At 41.4% G+C, this 27,906-nt stretch overlaps 1 protein-coding gene across 4 annotated transcripts; it reads right to left on the bottom strand.

The window, feature by feature from the left end:
- On the bottom strand, positions 1 to 27,851 carry KIAA1191 (KIAA1191 ortholog). 4 transcript variants are annotated; one of them, XM_073620533.1, is made up of 9 exons: positions 27,649 to 27,851; positions 17,582 to 17,691; positions 17,309 to 17,395; positions 15,488 to 15,678; positions 14,134 to 14,251; positions 10,621 to 10,745; positions 7,679 to 7,782; positions 6,368 to 6,486; positions 1 to 946 (listed from the first exon to the last, which is right to left on the bottom strand). In XM_073620533.1, the coding sequence occupies exons 3-9, from the start codon at positions 17,334 to 17,336 to the stop codon at positions 735 to 737; spliced, it is 897 nt and encodes a 298-aa protein (XP_073476634.1). In that variant the 5' UTR covers positions 17,337 to 17,395; positions 17,582 to 17,691; positions 27,649 to 27,851; the 3' UTR covers positions 1 to 734. The 4 variants fall into 4 exon arrangements, with proteins under 4 accessions (XP_073476634.1, XP_073476635.1, XP_073476636.1 ...); XM_073620534.1 differs by having other exon boundaries at positions 27,675 to 27,851; XM_073620535.1 differs by lacking the exon at positions 15,488 to 15,678 and having other exon boundaries at positions 27,649 to 27,850.
- Between the last annotated feature and the right edge of the window lie 55 nt (positions 27,852 to 27,906).

Genomic DNA, 27,906 nt, shown 5'->3' with positions numbered 1-27,906 from the left:
TTCTCATTTACAGTTTATTTTAAACCAGAAATGGAGGCACAAAGAACAAATAAGCACACACACAAAATCCATATGAATAAATTAACGCCAACCGAATTTCCATGTGCAATTTAAAATGGAATGGAAAAAAAATACTAAGCAGCTTGCATGTGCCCATGTTCGATAGTAAGCAGGAACCCATATTCATCCATCTGCTGAGCTAGATACCTATTGCTGAATCTGCAAATTAGAAACCTAAGCATTTAAGATTTACTTTGCATTAGTCTGGAAAAGCTCAGGAGACACAAGTAACATTGGCTATTCCATGCTTTACTTATTGCATTTCAACTTCTGTGATATTTACAAAACCTGGTGCTGGAAGCTACAGCTGTCCTAGTATAAGATGACATGGTCCTGGAACAAAAGTTACATAATGGGGTATCCCTGGAAAGTTTTTCAAGGGATGAGTGGAAGGTCAAAGGCTTAATGATATGACAAGCTGTGGCACAATTCACCATTTGTGTACTATAGTTGAATTATAAACAGCTAACCACAATATGCATAGTTACGGTTTTCAACTGACCTGTCTGTAAAGGAAAGAACCAGCAATTTGCCTTCTACTATCAAATAAAGAATAAATTAAAAGGACCATATCATGAGTGACAACCAGAAAATGACTTTGTATAGGGAGGATGCATTTGTTTCAACAGGAAAGTGTCTACTACTAGATCATCCTATGAAGAGAGCCGTACTCCTTAGAATCCAGTGGGAGTCAGAATATTCATGTCACGTGGTTTAAGGTTGTGGCCTCTGACAGTTTTCTTATCTCCAGTAATTAATGGTGGCATTTCCATTTTTGGTGGTTTTAGTGCAACAGGATCATCAGTTATTCTGTTAGCCTGGGCTCGCATCAGTTCCATTGGAGTTGGTTTCTGCGCACCTTTGTAAGACTGGACTGTGAAGCCACCTGCAGAAAAAAAATAAAATAAAAGTAGATCAATTGACAAACATGGTAATGTATCTAGTGGCACTGCTCTGAAAAACACACAAATATATTAAATATAATACATACATATACACAAAATATATATATATATATATATATATATATATATATATATATATATATATATATATATATATATATATATATATATATATATATATATATATATACACACACACACACACACACACAAAGTTCCTACAGCATCAGAAGGCAGACTGATCGTACCAACTAGTCTGCATTGGGCAAACCCTTAGTTCCCTATGAAGAAGGAAGCTCAGCCAGCTTCATTAAAAAAAAAAAAAAAACACACTATAGCATTCAGCCAGAAAAATCCATAGCTACAGATTGTTCCTTTCGGCAAACTTGGCCAGAGAACATTAGGGAAGGCTTAGACGCACAATCCAACTTTACACAAACAGATCAGGAAATTAAATAGCCCGTAGATGCCTTAAAGACACGGGATAGAACAAAAATTTAACAAAAACATACTCGCCTATGGTGCTGCAGAAACCAGTATAAGTCTGCAGCTGTCCTTCACCAGTTCTACGACTGAGAACTGAGCAATCAGATGACCGCAGATTGCTCAGTGAAGACCAAGAACTGAGCGGAGGACGGTGACTGTCAGTCACCAGCTCTCTGCTCTGCCCCTCCATCGCTCACTGGAGCGCTGGGTTATGGAGGTGCCAGAGTGGCTAGCTCAGGCTTACAGTGGCGCATTAAGAGGATGAGCCAGCTGCCGCTCAGCCATCTGGATGGATACCGACCTTAAAGTCTGGATCCCTCCAGAGCCCAGACCAACTCTGACGTCAGTCAAAAGTGAGCCTTAGTCCACCATCTGCTGAAGCTGGGTCACAGGAGTGCAAAAAAACAAAAAAAACCAAACCCCACACACACTTCTTTGACCCAGAAGAGAAGTACGACTTCTATGGCTTTAGCCAAAAAGCAAATACCCCTGCGCACACCTATGAACAACAAGTATATATGCAATATGCCAAAATGGTGTTGCTGCGGAGATCGAGAAGTGCTCCACTCAATTCCATACACTACTGAAACAAAAAAAAAACCACAAAGTGACTACTCTAGATAAATGGAAATCAAACAATCCTTTATATAATTCCAAACAATGCAACAACCCATCCACGTGCAAGAACGCTCTTCTTGCTCCAAAATGTTAAACGTGACCAAGTGTTGCAAATATACAAATGCACACACAGGTGCCCATCACTCTGTTCTGTCTGAAACCTCAAATTGTGAGGACTAGTTAAGTGCAGACATAAAAGTTTGATATTTTACTTGCCTGTAAATTCCAGATCATCAAGTACAGGACAAAGGATTGAAATTTATAGACCCTGGGTTAGAGGCTGGTACCTTTATGTGAAGAGAGGACATGCCCCCTTGACATCCCCCTTTAACTCTACCCTGCAAGTCAGCTTTTTTTTTTTCTGCAAGCAATGCAGATTAATACAGGCACAGTGGAGAGATTGGGCAGGCATGCCACTACTTAGATGGGGGGGTGGGATGGTCATATTATTGCTAGGATGGTGGAGGAGACAGGCATGCCTTACTAGGATGGTGTGGGGGGGGGGGGGGGGTCATGTCGTTATTAGACTCTCAGCTGCAGTGTGGGCCAGGTGAGAATTTTCTGCCGATAGGTGCCTGAGATGTAAATCTGCCCCCTGCTTCTATAGTGTGTACTTGCCTCTAACCAAAGCACCAAGTGTCGTTTTTCTCTGCTGTCTTTTCCCCTCTGCTATTTGCAGGAGTCACTTCTTATAGGTTACACCGACAACAGAATCCTGGGCGATGCCACGACAGCCCTCCAGCTCACAGCCTCAGCGGTGTATGCTTCTATGAGCCTGTGTAAAGGGATTGAGGGATGGGGGTCCCTTTCCTACATTCAGCTCTTAGATTACACAGCGCTCTTTTGCTTTGGCTGGAAGGTGTGTGATGTCAGATCCCTGTCCCTCGCCTTTGACTGCGGAGAGAAAAATCCTTTTATCTGTGTACTTTGAATTGATGTGGAGGAAACAGGGCTCCAGAAAACACAGGTACAACTTAGATTGGAGGATTAATTTCATCTTTGTGCATCACCTAGTCTACTCACTTCACTGGGTATATGGAAGGGGTTACAGCCACTAAGTGTGCTTAAGGCCAAGTTCCAATTGTAGGAAGATCAGAATGCAAGGCACAGAGTTGAGGTTGAAGTGCCTGTGTTCACACACAAGGTACAATAGTAGATCTCTCTGGAAGTGGCTTTTCCTTTAGCAATGTGGAAACGACAGAATCTGAGACCCCTCTGTCCTGCAAGACTCGGCCTTAAAACATCCACATTGATCAGCCAGTGACTGGTCTGTTTAGAAGAGAGCAGTGGACGTCTCCTAGAAGTCTGAATATGTGTGTCCACCAGGTTCTTCTGGGCCAGTTTGGTGCAATGAGAACCACTAGTTTCTTCTTTTGCTCTTATTCGCAAAGCAGTCTATGAATATCAAGCCTGTATCCTGTCCTATTAAGATAGGATTATTAAAACAAAATTTTAGCAGCAGTTAGACTGTAGATGGTAAGTTCAAATTTACAATATTCCTTAAGCTTTTCCAGGTTTGGCCTTGTTAAATTCTCTTTAATAAGTGTGGGAAAGGTCAAAGAAACTGCAAATATAGCCCCACAAAAAAAAAAAAAAATAATCTGCAAAAAAATTAACAAAATCCATGGTAACTCATTAAAGCTGATGTCCAGCTTTAGTTTGTTTAACCACTTGCTTACTGGGCACTTAAACCCCCCTCCTGTCCAGACCAATTTTCAGCTTTTAGTGCTGTCGCACTTTGAATGACAATTGCGCGGTCATACAACACGGTACCCAAATGAAATTTTTATCGTTTTTTTCCCACAAATAGAGCTTTCTTTTGATGGTATTTGATCACCTCTACGGTTTTTATTTTTTGTTAAAAAAAAATTTAAAAAGACAGAATTTTTTTTTAAAAATTATATATTTTTTATATTTTGTTATCAATTTTTGCAAACAGTTAATTTTTCTCCTTCGTTTATTTACGCCGATGAGGCGACACCGATGGGCACCGATGGGTGGCGGTTATGGGCACCGATGGGTGGCGGTTATGGGCACCGATTGGGCACTGACTGATGGCAGCACTGCTAGGTGGCACTTGTGGGCTTTAATAGGTGGCACTTGTGGGGGCTTTAATAGGTGGCACTTGTGGGCTTTAATAGGTGGCACTTGTGAACACTGTGGGCACTGGCAGATGGCACTTGGAGGCACAGATGAGGCATCTGTGCCTCCTTCCTCTTTGGGACCGATGTCCCTTTGACATGAGCCGGTGATCGGCTTTTTTTTCCTCCTCACGCTGTCAGCGTGAGGAGAAAACGAAACCGATCACCGAGCTTTTGTTTACATCATGTGACCAGCTGTCATTGGCTGACAGCTGATCACATGGTAAGGGGTGCGCGTGCATAGGGGAGGACGTCATGATTGAGGTCCGCGCTGTAGCCGTCATTCGGCTATGGCCCGGACCTCAAGTGGTTAAATAGATAGTTAATTTGGGCCAGCTTGGCACTAACAATTTCCTTCACTAACTAATGTGTGGCCACTGGTTGTGCTGTATGTAGCTGAGGCTTCCTGCCAGAAGTGTGAAAGTCAGATTGCAACATCAGCTTATATCGCTTTATAAAAGCTTTATATGAACGGCTGAGTGGCGCTCAGAAGGATTCTATTTTGTCCTGGGTATGAGAGACAGGAAGGTCTCTCACACCTGAACACAGTGCTATATACTGTATGTACCCTCATCTACGCACAGTTTATACAGCACATCCAGAGGCTGTAAGAGATAGCTGGCGATCAGCTTTAACTACTTGCCGCCCGCGCTATAGCCGAAAGACGGCTACAGTGCAGGCCTTAATTACCAGGAGGGCGTCTATGAGACTCAGCTGATCACAGATCCGAGTAAGGGGTCGATCCTTACCACGTGATCAGTTGTCAACCAATGACGGCTGATCACGTGATGTAAGCAGAAGCTCAGTAATCTGTCAACGTGAGGGGGAAAAAAAAAAGCCGATCACTGGCTTCTGTCAGAGAGACATCGGTCCCTCACACAGAAAGCTACAGCTGCATTTGCAGTGTCCACCAGTGCCCACTATGCCACCCACCAGTGCTGCCCCCTCTCAGTGCCCATCAGTGAAGGGGAAAAAATCACCAGTTTTCAAAATTTTATAACAAACCATGAAACCGTTTTGTTTTCAAAATTTTCGGTCCTTTGTTTTATTTAGCAAAAAATAAAAAACCCAGAAGCAATTAAATACCACCAAAGGAAAGCTCTGTGTGAAAAAAGACAAAAATTTCATTTGGGTAAACTGTAGCATGACTGCGCGATAGTCATTCAAAGAGTGACAGCGTTGAAAGCTGAAAATTGGTCTGGGCAGGAAGAGGTTTTAAGTGCCCAGTAAGCAAGTGGTTAAAAAGGGGTTGTAAACCCTCGTGTTTTTTCACCTTAATGCATCCTATGCATTAAGATGAAAAAACTTCTGACAGTGACCAGCCCCTCATTTCTCGGCTCTTGGATAGATGGCAACACAGCCATTGGCTCCTGCTGCTGTCAATCAAATCCAATGATGCGGGGGGCAGAGCTGAGACCGGCATTCTGCCTCTATAGACGCAAACACTGGACTCAGGAGCGCGCCCGCAAGGTAACCCCCACGGAGAGCGCTTCTCCCAGGGGTTTTACCGATGGGAGTGCTGCCAGGGGACCCCAGAAGACGATGATCTGGGCTGCACTGTGCAAAACGAACTGCACAGTGGAGGCAAGTATGACTTTTTTTTTTTTTTTTTAAAATAACACACACATGGGTTTACAAACCCTTTAACATTGGAGTAATAAGATAATTTCCTGTATTAGGAAAGCCGAATCCATGTATCACTGCACATTCCAAAATTTCACAATTTACCAGTTACATGTTACTTACAGGCACAACGCACACTATTAGAGCAAGGTCAGGACAAGATGGATAGGAACAGGATATCATGGGCATTGCATCAGACATATCGCGTTATGTAAAGGCAATAGTTTTTATATAGCGGTTCAGTTTTCCACAGGGTACTTAATTTCCAAAAGCAATTTAAAAGAGTAATTCTGCACTTCATAGTTTTTTGCAACATATCTAAGAAAATACAGATTTTTCTCCAATTTCAAAGGCAATTGCCAACTTTTCAAAAAAATATCTTCTATACAGTTAGAAGAGGAAGGGAAAGGCAAAACAAAAAAAAAAAAAAAAAAAAAAAAAAAACCCACAAAACCGCACACACACACACACCACTGGATAAATGTGCAGCTTTTACGTTGCATAGTAGAATTAGTGCCTGGATTTCATTCTTACCTGGATCTGTAGTTGACTTTTGCACTGTACGAGGGGCAAACATGCTCCATTTGTCGGTGTCTGTGCCCTGAAGCTCACCAGCTGGAAGGGAGGTAGTGGAACCCTGACTAAACCACGATCTGCGGACAAACATTATGAAAAACAATGGTGAATGCATGTTAAACACTCACATTTAGTATCGATACTTCCATGCCAGTGGGAACTACTATGTTTGAAGAATGGTGAACGCTGTTATTTTAGCACTAACCGTTGATACGGATACTTCCTTACTGGAAGAAACTGAAATTTCTTGTTAAAGTGACCATAGCATCATACATTTCTTCATGTTTAAGCGCACGCAGGTTCAGTAATGTGGCTCCATTTCAATTCATCTATGCCCAGCTTAACACTTACAGGTATGTATCATCTCCTATAGTTATTATGCTTCATCTACATTTCTCCTTAGAAAGAGAAAACCATCTTTGTTCAAGAATTGCCTAAAAAGCCTGATGCACACTAATAATCGTTAAACTGACAGCTCCGGTTGGAGTCACTGTACTAACAATCCGACTTTAGTACAGTGATCTCCCCCCGCTAAGCTGTTGTGTTCTGATAGGGGGACGCCCCCCTTGCCAGAACACTCAGATCCGCTCTCTCAGCCATTGGTTCACGGAGCGATTTTCTTTCCTGCAACCACAATTCCCCCCATCAACACAGTCAGAGCCAACAGGGGAATCCTTCCTGCTAAGCTGTAGTGATTATTGCTAACAGCTTCAGCAGCCGCTAGCGGTAATTGCAAGTGAATCCAGCAGGCTGGTTGTACGAGTTGATGGATCAACTTAGTACTTTCGGCATGTCCACACACAGATGGAATATCGGCCGTCTATGGCTGGACTAAATCAGTATCTACTTTCTGGAATTAGATCCAGGCTCAAATGACACACATATGAAAGTCATAATCCCTGGTGCAGTTCTTGGGTGTGCTCTTGACACGCCAGTTCATACTGCAGCAGCCAGTCTTGTGATTTGCTACAAAAAGTTACAATGTTGCAGTGTGAAAATTATATTGTTAATGTCTATTGCGATCCAGAGTACAGTATATTTATGCAGGCTTCCAAAGTAAATGAATAGTCCACTTTAAGGCCATGTTCACACCTATACAGGCTGCAGTTGATGCGGTTTTCCGATGCATTTTTTCAGTGAAATTTGTGTTTTTTTCACATGCCTTTTTGGGATGCGTTAATGTTGCTAGGAGTAGGTGTCTGTGATGAAGGAAAACACACCAAAAACACATGTACAAGACTCATTTGTCAAGTGAGAGGTTTGTGTTACCTGCGCATTTGCTTTGGTGAAGAGCTTGGAGTGCTACAAGGTGTGGACTGAGTAGATGAGCTTTGCCTGTCTTCACTTGATTCTCCAGTTTGCATCTTTAGCTTCTGTCAGGGTGAAAAAAAAAAAAAAAAAAATATCTACCAAATACATCTGAGATCAAAGAATGCACAATAAGTCCAGCATGTAAACTATAATATTTAATTGGAAGCCAGTTAACCCATTGATTCCTGTATGGCAATGTTTTGAGACCACTTAAACAGCTTCTTATAAATAACAAAAAGGCAACCCGAGACCTGATTCATCATTACTATTAAAATAGAAGACAGTAAACATGTGAAGGGCATGAAGTGAAAGGTTACCAGCTCAAGCAAGCGTTTTATACGAGACTTTAGATATGGCCAATCCTCAATTTACACACAACTTTTTAAAAGCATCCGTTTAGATCAAACCACAAAGAACCTGAAAACCCTGGCTCTACATCCAACAGCTGGACAATATTCCTGCTTTTTTATGCATTGCCAATGCAGATCTATTCTTGTAAGGGGGGAAAAAAGCATTTTGAGCATCACTGTACACAAGTGGACAGGATGCAATACTGGTATCACCTGCAGATCACAGTACACTCCTTTACCATGCTTTGTACCATACTTACAGTTCATGACAATGAATGGTGCAGCAAAAAAAATGGGCATCATTTATACAGATGGTCTCCACCCAAATTAGGGCTTAAATGGAATACAACCATAATCTCTAGGTCATGCAAGACCTTTCTGTAAGGGCAAGGGAATGCACCTTCACCCTAGCAAACTGGTACTGGACCATGCTGAAATGTTGGCGACAGGCTTTTAAAAGCTGCATCTTATTTGGAGTCCTCAAGTCTTCAGCCAAGGTCAGGGGTGGCCTGTGCAGCCTGGGGGATACATATTCCTTTAAAAACGGCTTTAAGTAGCAGTATTGTAGACTGAACCACAATTTACATTCACAAAAAAAAAAAAAATCCAATGAGTGAACAAGGGCTCAATAATGAGGACAGTTAGCCTAGCAAATAGCTCTAAGCAATGAAGTAGGTAGACTAAAGCAGACCATACATGGATCGAAACTCGGCTGGTTCAGCATATAGCCTGCAGCAATGATCAGTGTGTTCTGATGGCAGGTAAGCCGCCCCCCCATCAGAATACAGTAACTCAGCAGGAGTGATGCCCCTATCCACACATTCGAGGAGGAATCAAATCTTTTTTTTCAACCCGATGGCTGAAGAAAAAAATAAATAAAATGTATAATGAAAAAATGATTAATGCACAGGCTACCTAAAGACCTGTACACACAATCAGAATATCGTAAAAAACAAAACAAAAAAAAAAAACGCTTTCGAACAGATCATACAATAAATCTGATTGTAACACAGCTGTCAGAAATTTTCCAAAAGGAACACAAAACGATTTCTCATACGATACCAGATTGTGTGATTTTCGTTTAATCAGTACAGTTTTCGTCCGACAATACAAATACATTACGTTACTTCCGAATTTTTATTCCGTCATAACAGAACTTTTGTACTTTAGTAACCTATTCGTTTGATATGGAGACTAGCATCCAAATAAAAAAAAAAAAAAAAAAAAAAAAAAAAAAGGGGGAGGACGATCATTCATCCGATAATCTCATTGTGTGTACTAGGCTTAAGAATGCCACATTAAAAGTACAAAACACAATTAATCTAAGTGGCTAACATTTTTTCTACAAATTGTATTAATACATAAAACAAAACCAAATTGTGCCAAAACAGCATTAAGCAATGACATGTAGCATATCTGCAATAGCTTTCAAGAACATTACGTAAACTATGGGCTACAAACCAATTGCACAAAGTAACCAGTTACTCCTGGAAACAGTTACGAAGGAAATAAGTTGGCAAATGTTTGCAAAGTTTTTACATTCCAATATCTAGACTAACAATAGCAAATTATTATGCTTTGTGCATTACCACAGTAAACAATGAACCATCATCGAGGTCAACTGTTTTAAACCTGAAAATTTTCCAGTAAATCTAAACTGGACATACCGCATAGACCAAGTCTATGTTTTTAGGACACGCGACTAGCCAAACCTCACTGACATCCAATGCATTAAAAGACTGCCTTAGTCCGAAAATCAAAACGTAGGTTTACTGAGTTTTAGCAATCAAATCTCCCACCATTAAAATAGCTACTGGTATATTTACCAGCTCAAGATCTATGTGCATGCTAGCCAAAAACATCCACAAATGACCATAAGCTCTGCTTATAAAAAAAAAAAAAAAGTTAAGTTATCCATACATTGCCCTTCTCATGGCTAGCATGGAGATTACATCTATAGGCACTAATCTGGGAGCCCCATAATTTTACCCACTAACTTTACTATACTTTATATCTTATTCACTTGGGCTAATAGCTGTGTTTTCAAGGATACAGTACATGTACAATGACCCCACTAGCATAGTGAAAGCAGGCTGTCATCCACAGTTTGTATCTGCCAAGATGTACACTTTTCTACACCATATATCCATGTTCATACAGAGGGGACTACAGCGTTTGTGTGCATTAGGCTTGGTCTCTTAAGACACATCTATACGCCCAAAATGTTTCATCCAAACATTAAACTATAAAAATATATAAATATATTGCCATATTAGTCCAAATGATAAAGATGGTGCACAAAAGTACAAAGTATGAATAGGTGTACTATGTACTCTCCCTTCACACTTTTCTTATAAAAACGCCAAACATTCATGCATGTACAGTACAATAAAATGCAGAATACATTTGAAGAGATGATGGAAGGAGAACAGCAAGCAAAGCCTACATTCACTTGACAGCAGCACTACAGGTAAATACCAGAGGGCAAGATCTAGGCAGCAGCATGGAAGGTAGTACAAGGGACAGAGGGGGGCAAGGCACAAATCTTACATGCAGAGCCTCCGCCACGCGATGGTATTTGGACTCTTCAGTTGTGAGACCCTTGTGTGGAGTATAGCCAGCATCCCTGAGACCAGCCTGCTGCTCGAAGCGTTGAATGCTCTCTTGTGAATGTTCTGAAATGGAAGATATTTGCACACACAGCTTTCAAGCGAGTGCCACAGCTAGACTGACCGGAGCCGTACTCCTCCATTCGCATCCAGTCATTACAATTACACACATACGTAGTGGGTACAATGCAAATTAACACTCAAATGCTGCTTAAACACAAGTGTGTTTATATATTTACATCTCCAGTTTTGTGTTTTGTTTTTTTTTTAGTTTGGGGTTGTTTTGTAAAGCACTTACTTACACGTTCAGACGCTTCTGCATATTAGGAGGAGGGAAAAAAAAAAAAAAAAACGCATGTCGCAGAAGGCACACTAATTACCAAGAATTTTCGCTCGGTTTTCAATGTCGTCTATGGCCAGCCTAAACCATTGGTTGTAAAGAAAAAAAAAAAAAAAAATTATATAAAAAGTATAAAAAAGGGCTTTTTAAGGATCAGGGCTTTACAGAAAGGTGTTTAATAAGTATAGCGCAATCTTTAGCCTAAAGGTTATGTCACGCCAAATACTTTATATTTTGGCTAGAATGAAAAAAAAAAAAAAAAATTGAACTACGTTGGGTTTTTACTATTTGGGGCTCCATTCGACATCCCTCTCTTCCTGTGCTGTTTTACCAAAGAAAACAAGACAAAACCACTAAAGATAAATCTCTCCAACAGAGCCCCAAATAGCAGTTACAAAAGTTCTATGCCTTTGAAAACCAAGGAGAAGAAATGCCTGTATATGCCCAGCCAGCAAGTCAATCTTGAGGTGCCCAGAGGGGGTATGAGTGCAGTTACCATTCATGCAGCTTCTGTTAAAAGATAAGTTCACCTTTAGTAACCTGTTACACCCATATTTAGGGTGTAACATGTTACTATGCAGCACTTCCTCCCACCCCTTGCAGCAGGCAGGGAATCCTCTCCCCCACAGCTGCTGTCACGTTTTAAAATTGAGATCTATGAACACAATTCCTGTCTACCACCATAGAAGACAGCTTGTAGTTGAATGAACAACTGAGGGTGCTCATGACACTTCCTCCAGCTTTCTAACACAAAGCTTGTACAAAAGTATTGCCAAAAAAACTGGAGGGAGGATGTGCAGGAGCCTAGCCATGCACCTGTAATCCACTGATCGTAGGGTGCAGTGCTCTAACAGCAGTGGTTCTCAACTTTAGTCCTCAAATACCCCCAAGAGGCCATGCTTGCAGCATTTCCTTCATCTTACACTTTAAATCAGAGTCAATGGCTTGGTATTTTGGACAGCTATTTTATCTAAGAGAAATTCCCAAAGCATGGCCTGAGGTTGAGAACCACTGCTCTACAGGTCCCTGTGAAAAAAAAAAAAAAAAAAAAAAAATAACTGCAAAAATATTTCAGAAAGGTGAAACTTAGCCTTCAAATGTATTTTATATCAAATAAAGCAATACAATTGTTTTGATGAATCAAATTTTTTAACCTTTAAAAACGTAAGCTTCAGGGCACTGTAGAATTTAGATCGGTTTACTGTTTACTTTGTAAAAAAAAATGGACACCAATTTAGGCTGCCCATACATTAGTCAGTTTTTTGTTCAACCATCGCCCCACAAACTGACCCAATCCCCCCCCCCCATTCACACACTATGCGGAAACCCTCCTCACTGTGTCTTTGTATTCTGACAGCAGGGAGATTTCCCAATTGTCAGATTATAAAAGGTGAGCGCTGCAGCCTCTCTAGGGCCTCTGCTTAAAAAAATAATATAATAATTATATTTATTTTACTTTTTTGGAAGGTCTCAGAAATTTGAGCAGAAAAATTGTGATGGACATGGACAAACCATGGACATACCATGGACATAGCCACCCTATGATGGGGATTTTTTTTTTTCGCACCAGAACTGAATGATCCTACACCACGCGATCGCTTAGTTCTCTGGCTTAGAGCCAGAGGGGGACAGCTGCAGCAGCAGACCAATGCTGCAGCTTTGAGGCGAGTAAAGATATTTGTTTTTTTGAATACCCCAATTGTCCCCTGTAAACTTGCTAGTTACTTGATCTCTGTCCAGGACTGCTTTGAAACCTCTGCAGGCCATCCAGATGTGTACTTGACAGCACAAGAGATATGTATCTAGGCATGCTGCAGTCATTGGATCAGGTGATGACCATCAGCAACAGCTCTGAGTTGGCTACAAAGCTGTTTTCATAGCAAATCCACAGCTGGGCAGTTAAGCCCCCTATCTGTACTATAGTGATAATGAAAAGCATGAAACGGCATAAAATAAAAAAAAACTAAAAAAAACTACTGAGTATGCAAATATTGCCTGCATCCATGGCCAGTCTCCCACATGCGACTGCTGCTTGAGAGATTATATGCAAGTGGGCGTGATTAATTGCAAGAGTCGGCAGCTTCCCATTGCTTTCAACGGGGCTGCCTACTTGCAGCTCATCGCAGGAAGTTCCGCTGGGGCTCGCACAACTAATGGGCAGTACAGTGGCTAAGCGGTTAACACTTCTGCCTGGCAGCACTAGGGTTGACTGTTCGAATCGCAACCAGAGCACTACCCTGCCTGGAGTTTACATATTCTCCCTGTGCCTGCGTGGGTTTCCTCTGGTACTCCGGTTTCCTCCCACACTCCAAAGACATGCTGGTAGGATAATTGGCTCCTGTATAAATGTGAGTTAGAGACCTTAGATTGTAAGCACCTTGAGGGCAGGGACTGATGTGAATGTACAATATATGTAAAGCGCTGCACTATACAAGTACCTCCAATAAGTAAAAATCATAGGCAATCTGTGGAATTTAGGTACAGTAACTCAGTTTACTGTAAATTAGTAAAGGGTTTACATCAAAATAGGAGGCTAATGAAAAAGCCATTAAAAAAAAAAAAAAACACCCAGCAGCTATTCTAGCCCCCAAAAGACAACTCTGCAAACAACAAAACTGAGCCAAACTGTTTACTCAGCATATCCCAGATAATGTTATCAGAATAAAAAGCAAACATCTGCAAGTGGCTGAAATGCATTACAAAAGTAAACACATTACATATGTCAAAGAAAAAAAAAAAAATATATAGTGCAAAATAAATGAAATGTGATGTTTGCCATCAAGGTTTGAAATGTTAAATATTAATGAGCAGCATACTTGAAATCGAACAGATTCTCCAGCTGCATTAAATAAGGTTGTAAATACAGTCCAGACCATTTCAATTCTTGTAAACATGTCTGCGGTAACACCACTGCATAATTACTCATCTTTGTACTGAAAAAGTCCTGAATGAGGACAGTTTGGAGAAGGACCCACTGTAAGCAGCGCTGCCAATTCTATAGCACACTACTTATTTAAACTAGACCCTGCCAATGACATTTGCCATTAAAAAGATCAACTGACTTGTACATTACAAATGAATGGTCCAAAATGAGGAAACATGAGACATCCTTACTTGTTAAAAGGGAGTTCATGATGACAGAAGTTGCTTTAGCCTTCACCACAGGTGCCTTTTCAACAGAAGAGGAATGGGGAAGGGCAGGTGGGGGCATACTGTTATCCCCATCCTCAACCTACTCCGGACAGAAAAATGTACGGGAAGAGAGAGTGGGTATGACATGATGGGAAGGGAGGGGGAAAACATAAAAGAAATGACATGTTAAGTGCAAGGCTTCATCTTCACTACAAGAGAATATGTAGTTGAACACAAAAAGTGTATTGCCCCCTTTTGCAGCCAAAATTTGAGAAACACCCACTATATGTTTATGCTCCTTTACAGCATATCTACAAATAAAACCTAAAATATGTTTTTCTTACCTTTTTAGTGGTTTCTTTAGAGCGGATTTATTGATAGTGCTCTACAGGCAGATTCTACTGCTTAGAATAGATGGCAATGTGCAGATAAGGGACTTTTTAAGTGCATTAACAGAATGTACCACCCAAGCCTTCAAATCTTTAACCCTTTGTTAGGACAATGTGCACATTTAAATTACAAATGATAATGTAGATCTGCCAGTACAGAACAGTGTAAATTATGGTAAACAAACCCAGTCCCCTCCTATACATACATAGTTTAATTAAAAAGTGTTGCTTAATTTTAATTATGCTAAGTGAATGGGAACACGGATATTAAAGGAGTTGTAAAGTCTTAGGGTTTTTAACCTTCATGCATTCTATGCATGAAGGTGAAAAACCTTCTGCACTGCAGCAGCCCCCCTTTTTCTTACCTGAACCCGATCGTTTCAGCGACGAGCACAAGCCTAGCAGCTCCAGCCACTGTCTCAGGTCCTCATTAGGTAGATTGATAGCAGCAGGAGCCATTGGCTCCTACTGCTGTCAATCAAATCCAGCGACACGGGAGCGGGGCTGAGTCTTGCCGTCTGTCAATGGATGTAGCAGCAGGACTTGGGAGCACGCCCGCATGGGTGCCCTCATGGAAAACAGCTCTCCTTGGGGGCACTCGCTGAACAGAAGGAGCCAGGAGGTTATGACATGTTTGTTAAAAAAAAAAAAAAAAAAAAAAAAAAAAATTTAAAAACCCACCACGAACCTTTACATTTACTTTAAGAAGGCAGTACCCTAATTTGGCTGCAAAATTAGAAATACACTAAAAAGAACTCCAGGCATAACCAAAAGGTATACATCATAAGCCAAAATATAGGTTTTAGAAAACTTATAACTTTACTTATGGACCCAAAATGACATGAGTCACTTTAAATCACAGCTGTCTACAAATGACCCCAAATTTGGTCAGATACACGTGTCACAAACTGAAATTACTAAAAAAAAGGTGGCTCTATGCAGCATACCTTAGACAGCTTCTGGTATTTACGTTCTGGGATTACTGGTTTTCTCCACAGGGTGTTAGTACACATGTCCGATGGGGGTGGAGTCATCGGCGCTGTATCCTCCAGAGCATCGTCATAACTGAAAGCACGACGGTGCATCCCGATGGGCAGGGACATTTTTCCTAGAAGCCCACTCGAGCCGTGCTCAATGGCTGAGGACAAAGAGTCCACACCTTACTACACAATCCAGAAATATTCTTGAGCACAGTTAAAAACAACAGACCCCCACCCAACCCCCCCCCCCCCATATAAGAAAAAAATAAAAAAATAAAGTGGTTCATACAAAAAGTGCTGAGAGATGTGTCCCTAGATTTTCTGGCCAATCACGCAAGCCATAAGTGACAATGTTACAAACAGTTCTAGTGGTGCAGTGGCTCCTGTATGAGGTCAAAGCAGATTCCTCCACTGCTGGGATCTCCCTAGGTTGTGTATGTGCTTATAATGGCCAGAATAAGTTATACCTACACACCCATACAACACAGAGGCTTCCAATGTAGCATCATTGCTACAACTAAGAAAATACTGCTGTTGCGCAGGGACTCAAAGGAAAAAGTACATCCTTAGCCACAGACAGGCTTAGCTTTACAGTGCAAGTCAAACCAACATCACAGCTAAAAGGCAACAGAGTCACCTTCAATTACTGATGAGCCACATGGCTGGTTGTCAGTATGAAATGTTGGTCATAGCCATCTTGTTCATGGAGGAAGATATATGCTTTATTTTTTTATCTATACACCTATTGTGATTATCTGCATGGTTCACAACTATCACTAGAGGGTTATTTACTAAAGGAAAATCCACTTTGCAATGCAAGTGCACTTGGAAGTGCAGTCGCTGTAGATCCCAGGGGGGACATGCAAGCAAAATAAAAAACAGCATAGCTTACCCTCATTTCAGATCTTCCCTTTAGATCTACAGCGACAGTACTTCAAAGTGCACTTGTAGTGCAAAGTGGATTTGCCTTTAGTAAATCAACCCCTATATGTAACGGAGTGTACATACTGCGTAATCATTTCTGCACTATCCATTACACAGAGCAATACTTTGCAAGCCAAGGCTGGCCATACAGGAGGTCAAACCTAAGCACTTTCGATTTGTATGCAATCAGGCAGGCCTTGTACTACCATAGTTGAAGGTAAATCTAAAGGAAATTGAATGAGAAAATTGTGTAATGTATGACCAGCCTTGGGCACTCACAGAGCTGTACATGGGAGGTATTGAAGCGAATTAAAGTGATATTAACGTCACACACTACTGCAGTTTTTAATCATTTTCCCCTCTGAGCTTCCTATTCATACTACCCCTACCCCCCCCCCCCCCCCCATGGTGCACAACTACAGGTATGAAGGTGCCCTCCCTGTGCCTAAAGGGCCCACGAGCCCCCCTGGACTGTCCACTGTTTCTAAACGTGCGTGCGCACATAATCTTACATGCAGCCATTCCCTGCATCGCATACACAGGCAAAGTGAGAGGGACACAGAGTCAAAACCACTCCTCTCCTTTTCAACAGGGACAATTGACTGAAGCTCTGGCTCTCTGCCACTCTCGAGAATAGCTGCATGTAGGATTGTAATTATAAACACATTTAGCAAAAAAAAAAAAAAAGTTGTCTTATCACTTTAATTTCATTTGAAATCGATTTAAAGCACAAACTACTCACAAGTATTCTTATTAAGAAAGTGTAAGAGCTGAATTATTCCCCAGTAAAATTGGATATGACCTTCACATGCTAGATTACAATCTCCCTTCATTGAGGAGAGCCACAATTAAGAGTTCATTTACCAGGTACATCAGGTTGTCTTGATGCCATTATTGTGGACAGTGATGCTGCCTTTTTTCTATGATAGTCCAGAAAATATTTGCTGTTACCTGATGAAAACAAACATCTGTTTATCACTTTAACAAATAAAAAAAGATGTACGCAAGGACCAATCACTCCCATCCAGCTGCATTTACCATTTGTGCTTTTATGGCGTCAGCACTGTGCAACCAGCCATACGAACACCGTACATTTAGAATCCCAACCACTTTTCTGCTGCCACAGTGGAAACTTACCAGGCCACGCTCTTCCAGGGATTAGGAGAAATGAGAGAAACCACAACGAAACATAGTGCAAATGAATCAGAAACCCTGAAAAGAGCTCTGAAGTGGTCCATGCAGAGCACCTGAAAATTAAACAGAGAAAAACGGTATGTTTAACTTGTAGAGCTGCATGATTAATCAGTAAGAATCGAAATTCTGATTCTTTTCCCTTCCTGTTCCTAAAACAGCATTTCCCGATTCTACCTAACAAGTGCAGAGAGTTATCTGACCGCTGAAAAAAAAAAAAAAAAAAAAAAAAAAATCCAGGCAGCCTGACAACTTTTATCACAACATCTAGGATAACTATAAACAAAGTAACATTTTGTTCTTAGATCAAAAGGAATGAACTTCTATTTGTAGATGAGGGAAGTTTAACCACTTAAAGACTAAGCCTTTTTCGGACACTTGCTGCTTACAAGTTAAAAATCAATATTTATTGCTAGAAAATTACTCAGAACCCCCAAACATTATACACTTTTTTTTTAGCAGAGACCCTACAGAATAAAATAGTGGTTTGTGCAATATTTTGTGTCGCGCAGTATTTGCGCAGCGCTAGTCACAGGCAGTGAGACATTTACCTGATCCGCGGCTGCAGAGATCAGGAAATGTCTCACTGCCTGTGATTAGCGTTGCGCAGTGCAAGCTTCCTGGAGGGATCAGGCATGTGGAGTTGCGAACACACTTGATACCATCCTTACCATCTTCTATAAGATGTTTCAACTGTCAGTTTGGCTTTAGATTGCTCTTGCTGCATCCCCAAACTCACAGTAAGACCTCATTCATATACGGTCACACTGCATTAAAGGCGATGTTCACCTTTTAAAAGGAAAAATAAATAGCACATTTTTGTATTTATTATTTCCCATGCATAAGATAAGGATTATCCCCTGCCTCCCCCTATAGGAGCTTGCACAGCATGGATCAAGGGTGCAGTGCCAGGCTCCTGCAGGCATTCCTATCTTTCTGCCTGTACCTCTATACAGGCTTTTAGTTACAAAAATGGAGGTGGTGTCAATGGACTGAGTGCACAGATTAGCGCACTCATAGTTCACTGAGAACTACAAGTTCATCTGCTGCCTAGCAGCAAAATATGGGTGCAACATGTTCTAAAGGTGTATTTATGCTTTATATACATAAATACAGTTGTTATCGAATACAACAATTCACTTATATGCTGTGCCATGTGTTGTAATTTCATAAAATGGAGAAGCTTCTAGGCATCAGGGCAGCACACTGCAGCTCAGAAAAAATAAGTTAACTTTCTCTGCATAAAAGCTTGAAGTCAGCTTGTGCATTTTTGTGCTCTTTTGCATGTTTTTATTGAGCTTCTTTGAGCATAAGCGCTTTTCTTCTTTAGATTGCAAGGGAATCTTAAAGTGGTTGTATACCCATTTTTAAAACTTTTACCTACAGGTAAGCCTATAATAAGGCTTACCTGTAGGTAAGAAAATATCTCCTAAACCTGTAGGGTTTAGGAGATATTCCCCTCGCAATGAGCCACTGCAGTCATCGCGGCTCCGGCCACTCACAGCGCCGGAGCCGCGATACCCAGAAGACACGCCGAGGGAGCTGACATTTCCCCTCGGCGTGTCTTCCGGGACCGGGTGAGATGCCAGCGCCTCGTTCTAAGGCAAGTATCTCATAATGAGCTAGTATGCGGTGCATACTAGCTCATTATGCATTTTCCCTTACAGGTGTAGGGAAAGAAAAAAAAAAAAAATTCAGTGGGTTTACTACCGCTTTAACTGGAATTATCTGAACGAGGCCAATGGAGGGGGTGGGGTTGACATCAGCGGAGTTGTATTATTATGGTCACTGTTCAAAGTAAGTGCTGCTGTGAACGCCAAGCACACATCTGAAGAAAAAATATTAGAAGTTGAAGGGACTTGGTAACGTCTCATGCAAGCATAATCATTTTATCAACTGTGTAGAATAACCAGATTATAATGCAAATACTGACATCTGTGAAACCATCATTAAAAATATAAAAGTGTATTGGGCTTGATGGTCACCAGTATTTCCTGTACCATCAATGAAGCAGCAGTTTACTGGAATTCAGCAAGGATGGCTCGTGAAAGCGTTCTGCATTACATTGCACGAGTAATAGGTTTGTTTTTTTTGAATTGGTAAATTTAATTTAAGTGACAGAGTCACTTCAGTTTTTGATTAATGGCCAAGTTCACCAAAAAAACAAACATATTTACATGAGGTTTGTTGAGAAAAAGGGGAGTATATAAGCCATGGTTACCAAACTAAGAAACTTGCGCATCTCCTAATATGGCGGTTAGTTATTTTTATTGATAAGTGTAAAGAAATTGCTGTTTCACCATGGCCTTTGTTGATAGATTCTAAATGGAAGGGTCTGGTTCATTAAAATCAGCTGGTGCACCGACTATTCTGATGTATACATTCCTTTAGAAGTGATTAACCCTATAGGAGCATCCCACCAAAAATGACACTTCTGTTGCAGGGGATGCCTACAATTTGACTTAGTATCTTAATGCAGACCTCTGGGAAAATCAATGAGCCAATCACACAAGCAAAAAAGGACATTTCTGGAGGTCAATTTGTAAAAGCATTCAAAATATAATTTTCTATTTAAGAGACATTAATAATTTTGTTTGTTCAGCATGAAATTGAACTTATAGTTATATAGCATGAGGCTGTATATTCTGCAATATTTACATTTTTGGTAAACCCATTCAATGAATCCAAGCTCTGCAAGCTGAGAACATGCACTGCATTGATGGATTTACACAATGTCACAGTAACCATGAGATAAATACTCAGAAATATTCCTTTATCCCATTGTTTTGCAAATCTATGCACACTACAAACCATATGATTGAATCGGTTTTGATATCGCTGTTTTACTAACCCGACAGCTTATTATTCTAAATAGAATCTTCAATATTTGTAAACAAAATGAAGGTTTCCTAACTACCAGCAAGAATAAGTCCTTACATTTAAAGAGCACTGGCTATTTCAGATCCATCATGGCAGCGCCTGTTAAGGGGCATCCGCCACGTCCCTCACCTTGTTGTGTCACTGCCGCATAACCAGCTGTCCCATTAAAGTAAATGAGACTGTCGGTGAGTCAACAGCAGGTCAGAGGGGGAGCCGCTGAGGGACAGATGACAGTCTCTTTAAAAATTATGATTTAAAGCAAGCCTTTTTACTAGCAATTTAAATCAAATCCACCCTGGTTATTTATATTTACCACTGCGTAATCGTAGAGATATTTAAGAATAAAATTGCCTTTTTCTAAACTTTACATATTAACTAAATTATACACCACACTTTAAGGTTATTAACCGATTTATCGAAACAATAATCGGCCAACTAATCGATTATGAAAATAATAGTTGTAGTCCTAAAGAGAACCCAATAATACTGCAAGAACTGCACTATTAGGCCCCTTTCACACTGTCGGACCGTTCAGGTTCACCTGTCAGTTTTGTTGGCAGACCTGAACGGGCGCTCCATGTTAGTCTATGGAGTGATGGATGTCAGCGGTGACATGTCCGCTGACATCCGACGGATGGCTCTACAATCACATCCGTCCCTGGCAGATCGGATCGAGTGAGATCTGATGAAAACGGACATGCTGTCCGTTTTCGTCCCATCTCTCCATTGCAAGCAGCGGCGCTCGACAGGCCCCTCCCCGCTCAGTGAGCAGAGAGGGACCTGCCATCCCCCAGCTCAGCGGAGATCAAGGGAGAGATCACCTCTGTCCGCCAGCTCAGCGGGAGGACTCCGTGGCAGCAGATCCGCCTCGTGTGAATGAAGCCTTACACAAAACAGCAATGCACACTCCAGGTACTACTGATGTAGTTTTAGGTCTGCAAAATGTCCAGTATTATGTAGGCATTAGCCTGCACTGATTTGAGTGGATTTTTTTTTTCAATTCATTTTTTAATTTCATTGATAGAAATCCATCAGAACCCTGGTAAATAAGAACTTCTAATACATCATATACCCAAAACAATGAACTTGTTCCCAATTCAAGTTAGTGGTGCACCAAAATGAAATTTCAGAACAGAAACCAAAAATTCAGGATGCACTTGGCCAAAATACACAGTTTTGTATATAAAAATATATAATAAATTTAAAATTATATTCAACCTCTTTATTAATATAATGAATTTATATGAATTTTCGGCCTTCATCTGCACTTGTTTTTCTATTTTCAACGGCCATTATCGGCAAAACACTGATAACCCTATTTTTGATAGATCTATCCATGTGCATCCTTAATGGAAATAATCCTTTTTATCCCTAATGAGCCCACTGGTGTATGGTACAGACAAAGCCTATACTAGATAAAACCTGCATACAGCTACTTAGGCTTTTCGGCCATCTTAGCAATGCATGGAAACAATAGTCTTTGTGGAGTAGGCCTTGGGAACAAGACAAAAAGTATAGTTAGTTGAGTGGAGGGCCTTTTTGTTTCTTTGGCTCACCACACCCCTAACCTGTCCTGACTATACTTTTCCATTCAGTGGATTACAAAATGCAGGACAATACAGAACTTTGTCATAACACAACACATTTGTCTGTACAGACCCTAATGAAACCCATCTATAGCATTTGAAAGCAGCAAAAACATCCAGTGTAAACACACACTTTAATCCAGGAAATCCAGTGTATGCAGGTGTAACATCCTGGGCCTGGCCCTGGAATTCTGAGCCATCTGATGCCTTCATAAACATGCTGGATGCCTATTTGGGTACAGACAAATGGGCGTTATTAGGTATTAAAGAGGTACTAAAAAGTCTAAACATTTTTTACCTTAATGCGCTCCGCATTAAGGCCCCTTTCACACTGGGGCAGTGGGTACATGGGCGGTAAAGCGCTGCTATTTTAAGTGGCGCTTTACCATCAATTTTGCAGCGCTATTCAGCCGCTAGAGGGGCGCTTTTACCCCCGCTAACGGCCGAGAAAGGGTTAAAACCACTGGAAAGCGCTGCTGCAGCACCACTATGCCGGCGGTGTAGCTGCAATGCCCCATTGATTTCAATGGGCAGGAGCGGTGTATGCACCGTTCCTTCACCGCTCCAAAGATGCTGCTTGCAGGAGTTTTTTTTAACGTCCTGCAAGCGCACCACTCCAGTGTGAAAGCACTCGGGCTTTCACACTGGAGAGACAGGAGCGGCGCTTTACAGGCGCTATTTTTAGCGCTGTAGCACCTGTAAAGCGCATTAGTGTGAAAGGGGTCTAAGGTAAAAAAGAAACACTACCTGCACCCCCCCCCCCCCCCAATCAGGGTTGCCAACCATCATGAAATTGAAGGGCAGTTTGTAAAATCCATTATTTTTACATCTGTATATGAATGTGTTACAAATATGCCATCCGCAGATATATAATTTTTTTTCTATAAAAAAAAAAAAAAAAATTAAATATATATATATATATATACACACACACACACACACATACATACATACATACACCATCCGCAGATTATTTAATTTTTTTTTTTATAGTTGTGTTTAGGTACATTCAATTTGTCTAGGGGGTAAAAAAATAAAAATAGGGTTTTGTGTATCCAGGACCTAATTTGAAACTCTAAAAATGTCTAAAACACACAGGTAAATGCACATGCTGGAGCAAAGCTGCTGGTATGCAGTAAGATTACAGTGAAGCCAGTGCACCGATTAGTACTACACCCGCACCCCCCCCCCCCCCCCCCCCCCCCCCCACAAAAGTGAACCTTATTAAAATGTCACAAAGAAACATTTCATTAAAGAAATTTTGGCCCCTTTTTAAAAATACTGTAGCTGCCAAATTAACAAAAAGACACTTTCTATTCCAGCACCATCTACACCTGGGGCAGTTCTTCAATGGTGTTCAGATCCCCCTGCAAAGCCATCCTGGATGTGAGAAGCCAGATGTGATTTCCTGCTGTTTCTATTGTTGGTGTGCCCACACCAGGCATGGTATGAATAAGCCCAAATAAACTAAACAAAGGGCGCTGGGGTTAATGAAGCTGAAGAAGCAAGCAGATAAAAGTCTGCGCTCAAAGGAAGTGCAGGCTAAAAAGGGTTGATTCAGAATTTTCAATGAAGCCCAAGCTGCCTAACACACTAATCATCTTTAGCTTTATTAAAGCCATGAAAAATTAACCTCAGCCCTCCATTTAATTAGTGTAAATGCAGACACATCCTGGAGTTTGCATGTTCTCCCTGTGCGGATTTCCTCCGTGTACTTTGGTTTACTCCAAAGACATGCAGGTAGGTTAATTGGCTCCTGTCTAAAATGTGCCTAGCATGTGTAAGTATGAATGCGAGTTAGGGACCTTAGATTGTAAGCTCCTTGTGGGCAGGGACTGATGTAAATGTACAATACAGTGTATATGTATAATTCGTTGGTGCTATAAGAGTACCTGTTCCATCAGCTATGTAGTAGTATGATTATATCTTATGGTGGCCATACACACTTCAGTTTTATTATATGATAAATATGCGATCTGATAAAATGGGTAGCACAGTGGCTGAGTGGTTAGCACTTCCTCTTAGGAGTACTACAGTTGTTGATTCAAATGCCAATCCGGGCACTACCTGCCTGGAGTTTGCATGTTCTCCCTGTGCCTGCGTGGGTTTCCTCCCACACGCCAAAGACATGCTGGTTAATTGGTCTGGTCTAAATAAAACCAGCCATAGAGGAGTTGAATCTCGTCTGGTTCAGCATGGACTGGCCGAGATTCAAACCACGTATGGGCAGACTGAGTGTACCCAAATAGATCCAGCAATTTGGGTACAACCAGCATGTCAGATTTTTACATGTGATTATTGCTAGAGGCTATAGCCACTAGCAATAATCACTGTTTTCTTCAGGCAGGAACGCTCCCCCCCCCCCCCCCGTTAGGCAAACACAATGGCTCCCCCATCAACACAGTCTGTGGTGGAGAAATCTAAGAATTTTCTTTTATGCAATCTGTGGTTGCAGGAAAGATAATCACATCATCTATGGCCTGCCTAAATTGGCTCTAGTATGTGCATGTACAAATGCACGTTAGGGACCTTAGAGTGCAAGCTCCCTGTGGGCAGGCACTGATGGGAACGTACAATATAGTGTATTTCTACAAAGTGCTGCATAAATTGTTGGCACTTTAAAAGTACCTGTTATAATACTACAACATAGCTGATATATCTTATGGTGGCCATACACATTTCAATTGTATTATATCATCAACATGCAATCTGAGCAAATGGGTAACAGTGCCTGAGTGGTTAGCACTTCTACTTGGTAGTACTAGAGTTGTTGGTTTAAATACCAATCACAGCACTACCTGCCTGGAGAGTTTGCATGTTCTCCCTGTGCGGGTTTCCTCCGGGTAATCCAGTTTCCTTCCACACTACAAAGTAGAGCTGGGTGATTTTCTCCAAAAAAAAAATAAAAACTCAATTCACGATTCAAATTTTTTTTTTTTTTTTTTTTTTTATGGACACCGCGCCAGTCCTGAGGAGCTGCGGGCAGGAGTTTTTAGGCGAGGCCGCGGCTTCAGTCTAGTCTGCATCGTCCAGCCTCGCGGACTAGGCTAAAGCCGCAGCCTCACCTAAAAACTCCTGCCCGCAGCTCCTCAGGACCGGCACAGTGTCAGCGCCGATCCTGGTGGGGGAAAACAAAAAAACTAAAAAAAAAAAAAAAAAAAATCTAAAAAAAAAAAAATCGATTTGTTGAAAATTTGAATAGATTTGACCTCTCAACTCGATTCAAGATTGAAATCAATTTTTTCCCCAGCCCTACTACAAAGACATGCTGGTAGGTTGAATCTGGGCTGGTTCAGCAGGGACTGGCCGAGATTCAAACCATGTGTGGGAAGGCTGATTGTACCCAAGTCCATCCAGCGATCAATTTAGGTACAACCAGCATGTCAGATTTTTTCAGGCATGTATTGCTAGCAGCTATAGCCACTAGCAACACAGTCTGTGTTGATGGGGAAACCATGCGATTTTCTTTCCAGCTCACATCATATATGGCCGGCCTAAAGTGACCCTAGTATGTGTATGTACAAATGCAAGTTAGGGACCTTAGAGTGCAAGCTTGAGAGCAGGTACTAATGTGAAAGTATAATATAAAAGTCGGGCACTGCATAAAACTGAAGGTGTTATACAAGAACCTGTTATAATAATACTACTACGTATCTGAGAGATATAGATATATATCTAGTATATATCTTATAGTGGCCATAAACACTTCAGTTTTTTTTTTTATACGATCAATATGTGATCTGATCAAATGGGTAGCACAGTGGCTAAGTAGTTAGCACTCCTGCCTGGCAGTACTAGTGGTTGGTTCAAATGCCAATCATGACACTACCTGCTTGGAGTTTGCATGTTCTCCCTGTGCGGATTTCCTCTGGGCACTCCAGTTTCCTGCCACACTCTAAAGACATGCCAGTAGGTTAATTGGCTCCTGTTTAAATAAAACCAGCCATAGAGTTTAATCTTGGCTGTTTCAGCAGCGACCGGCAGATTCAAACCATGCATGGGCAAGCTGATTGTACCTAAGTGGGTCCATCAATCAATTTGGGTACAACCAGCATGTCAGATTTTTACATGCGAGTATTGCCAGCAGCTATAGCCACTACCGATAATCACTGTTTTCTCCAGGCAGGAACACCTCCCCCCTTCAGGCGAACACAACGGCTCCCCCATCAACACAGTCTGTGATGGAGGTTTCAAGCGATTTTCTTTCCTGCAACCATAATTGCATCATCTATGGCCTGCCTAAATTGGCCCTAGTATGTGAATGTACAAATGCGAGTTAAGGGCCTTAGATAGAGTTGCCACCTCATCCCTTTAAACCCGAACAGCTTTGAATTACACAGGTTCTGAGGCTAATTAAATGCAGATAAGCCACCAAGTGAGTTTAATTCCCACCTTAATCAGCCACAGAACCTGTGTAATTAATATGCATTTGGGTTTAAAGGGATGAGGTGGCAACCCTAGCCTTAGAGTGTAAGCTCTGTGAGAGCATGCACTGGTGTTACATAGGTGAGGCTGAAAAAAAAAAAAAAGACAAGTCCAACCTATGTGTGTGATTATAGTATTACATTGTATATCCCTGCATGTTGCTGTTGTTCAGGTGCTTATCTAATAGTTTTTTTAAACTATCGATGCTCCCCATTGAGACCACCGCCTGCAGAAGGGAATTGTCGCTCTTACAGTAAAGAACCCTCTACGTCGGGGGTAGACAACCTGGGGCCCTCCAGCTGTTGCAGAACTACAAGTCCCATCATGCCTTTGGGAGTAATTGTAATTGCCAGCCTTACCAATGCCTCATGGGAAATGTAGTTCCACAACAGCTGGAGAGCCCCAGGTTGCCTACCCCTGCTCTAGTTTAGGGTTAAACCTCTTTTCTTCTCATTTTAATGAGTGGCCACGAGTCTTGTTATACAGTCACTTTTTTGCAGAAAGGAGTTTAATATAGATAATGTGATGTGAATGTATAATATAGATGAAAGGCACTGCATACAATTGAAGGCGTTCTACAAGAACCTGTAATAATAAACATAAGTCAAACAAACAATTGAATAGCTAAACCTCCCCTTCCCATAGATTTTCATTGAGATGGGATTGGGAATGGCGGGTGATAATCATTTGAGACGCTTTGTTCTTGGATCCCAATGGTAGTCTGAGTGATGGGATTATAAGATTGCATGGTGGAAACACACGTGATTGATAACTCCTAATTGTATCTTCCAGCTATTGTTCAAAATCCACTTTTCTGTGTGTGTTACAATCAAATGGCTTGTTGTCTATAGAATGATGATTCCTATAGGGAAAGATCAAATGGAAAATAAGTCGTTTACTAAAGTGTGTACGGCCGACATAAAGGGCTGTGTGTGGTGATAGAAGGAGCTGACACTGGAGTATTAGAATACATGGGGACACAACAACAATGCTGAGTAGTAGAGCCAGGAGGAGCGGATATGATGACGTAGACTGGCTATAAACAAGGACCAGCAGCGAATATCGCAGGTCCACCATTCTAATGGGGTGATAATAGAACCCGGGCCCAACCACCGCTCTCACCTGGCGTCCTCCCTCTTCCCCCGCACCTCGTATATCACAACCCGCCTGTAGCTCTCCTCTCCCGTGACAGACGATCCACACAAACACCGCTACTCCCCACTGCGGGTACACAAGCCATCATCCACTTCTAGAATGGCGACCGGAAATAAAGCGCTACGCGCCTGCGCCCGTCCAGGGGCGGGGCCTGAGGAACAACGCGTGTGTTTGGCTGCAAGCGGTCGTGGAACATCCGCCATTTTTGTTGTGGGCATAGAGAAT

This window comes from Aquarana catesbeiana, linkage group LG03 (assembly GCF_042186555.1).
Source record: "Aquarana catesbeiana isolate 2022-GZ linkage group LG03, ASM4218655v1, whole genome shotgun sequence".
Lineage (NCBI taxonomy): Eukaryota > Metazoa > Chordata > Amphibia > Anura > Ranidae > Aquarana > Aquarana catesbeiana.
Note: the sequence above shows the minus strand (reverse complement) of the source record. Positions and strands in the feature narration are given on the sequence as shown.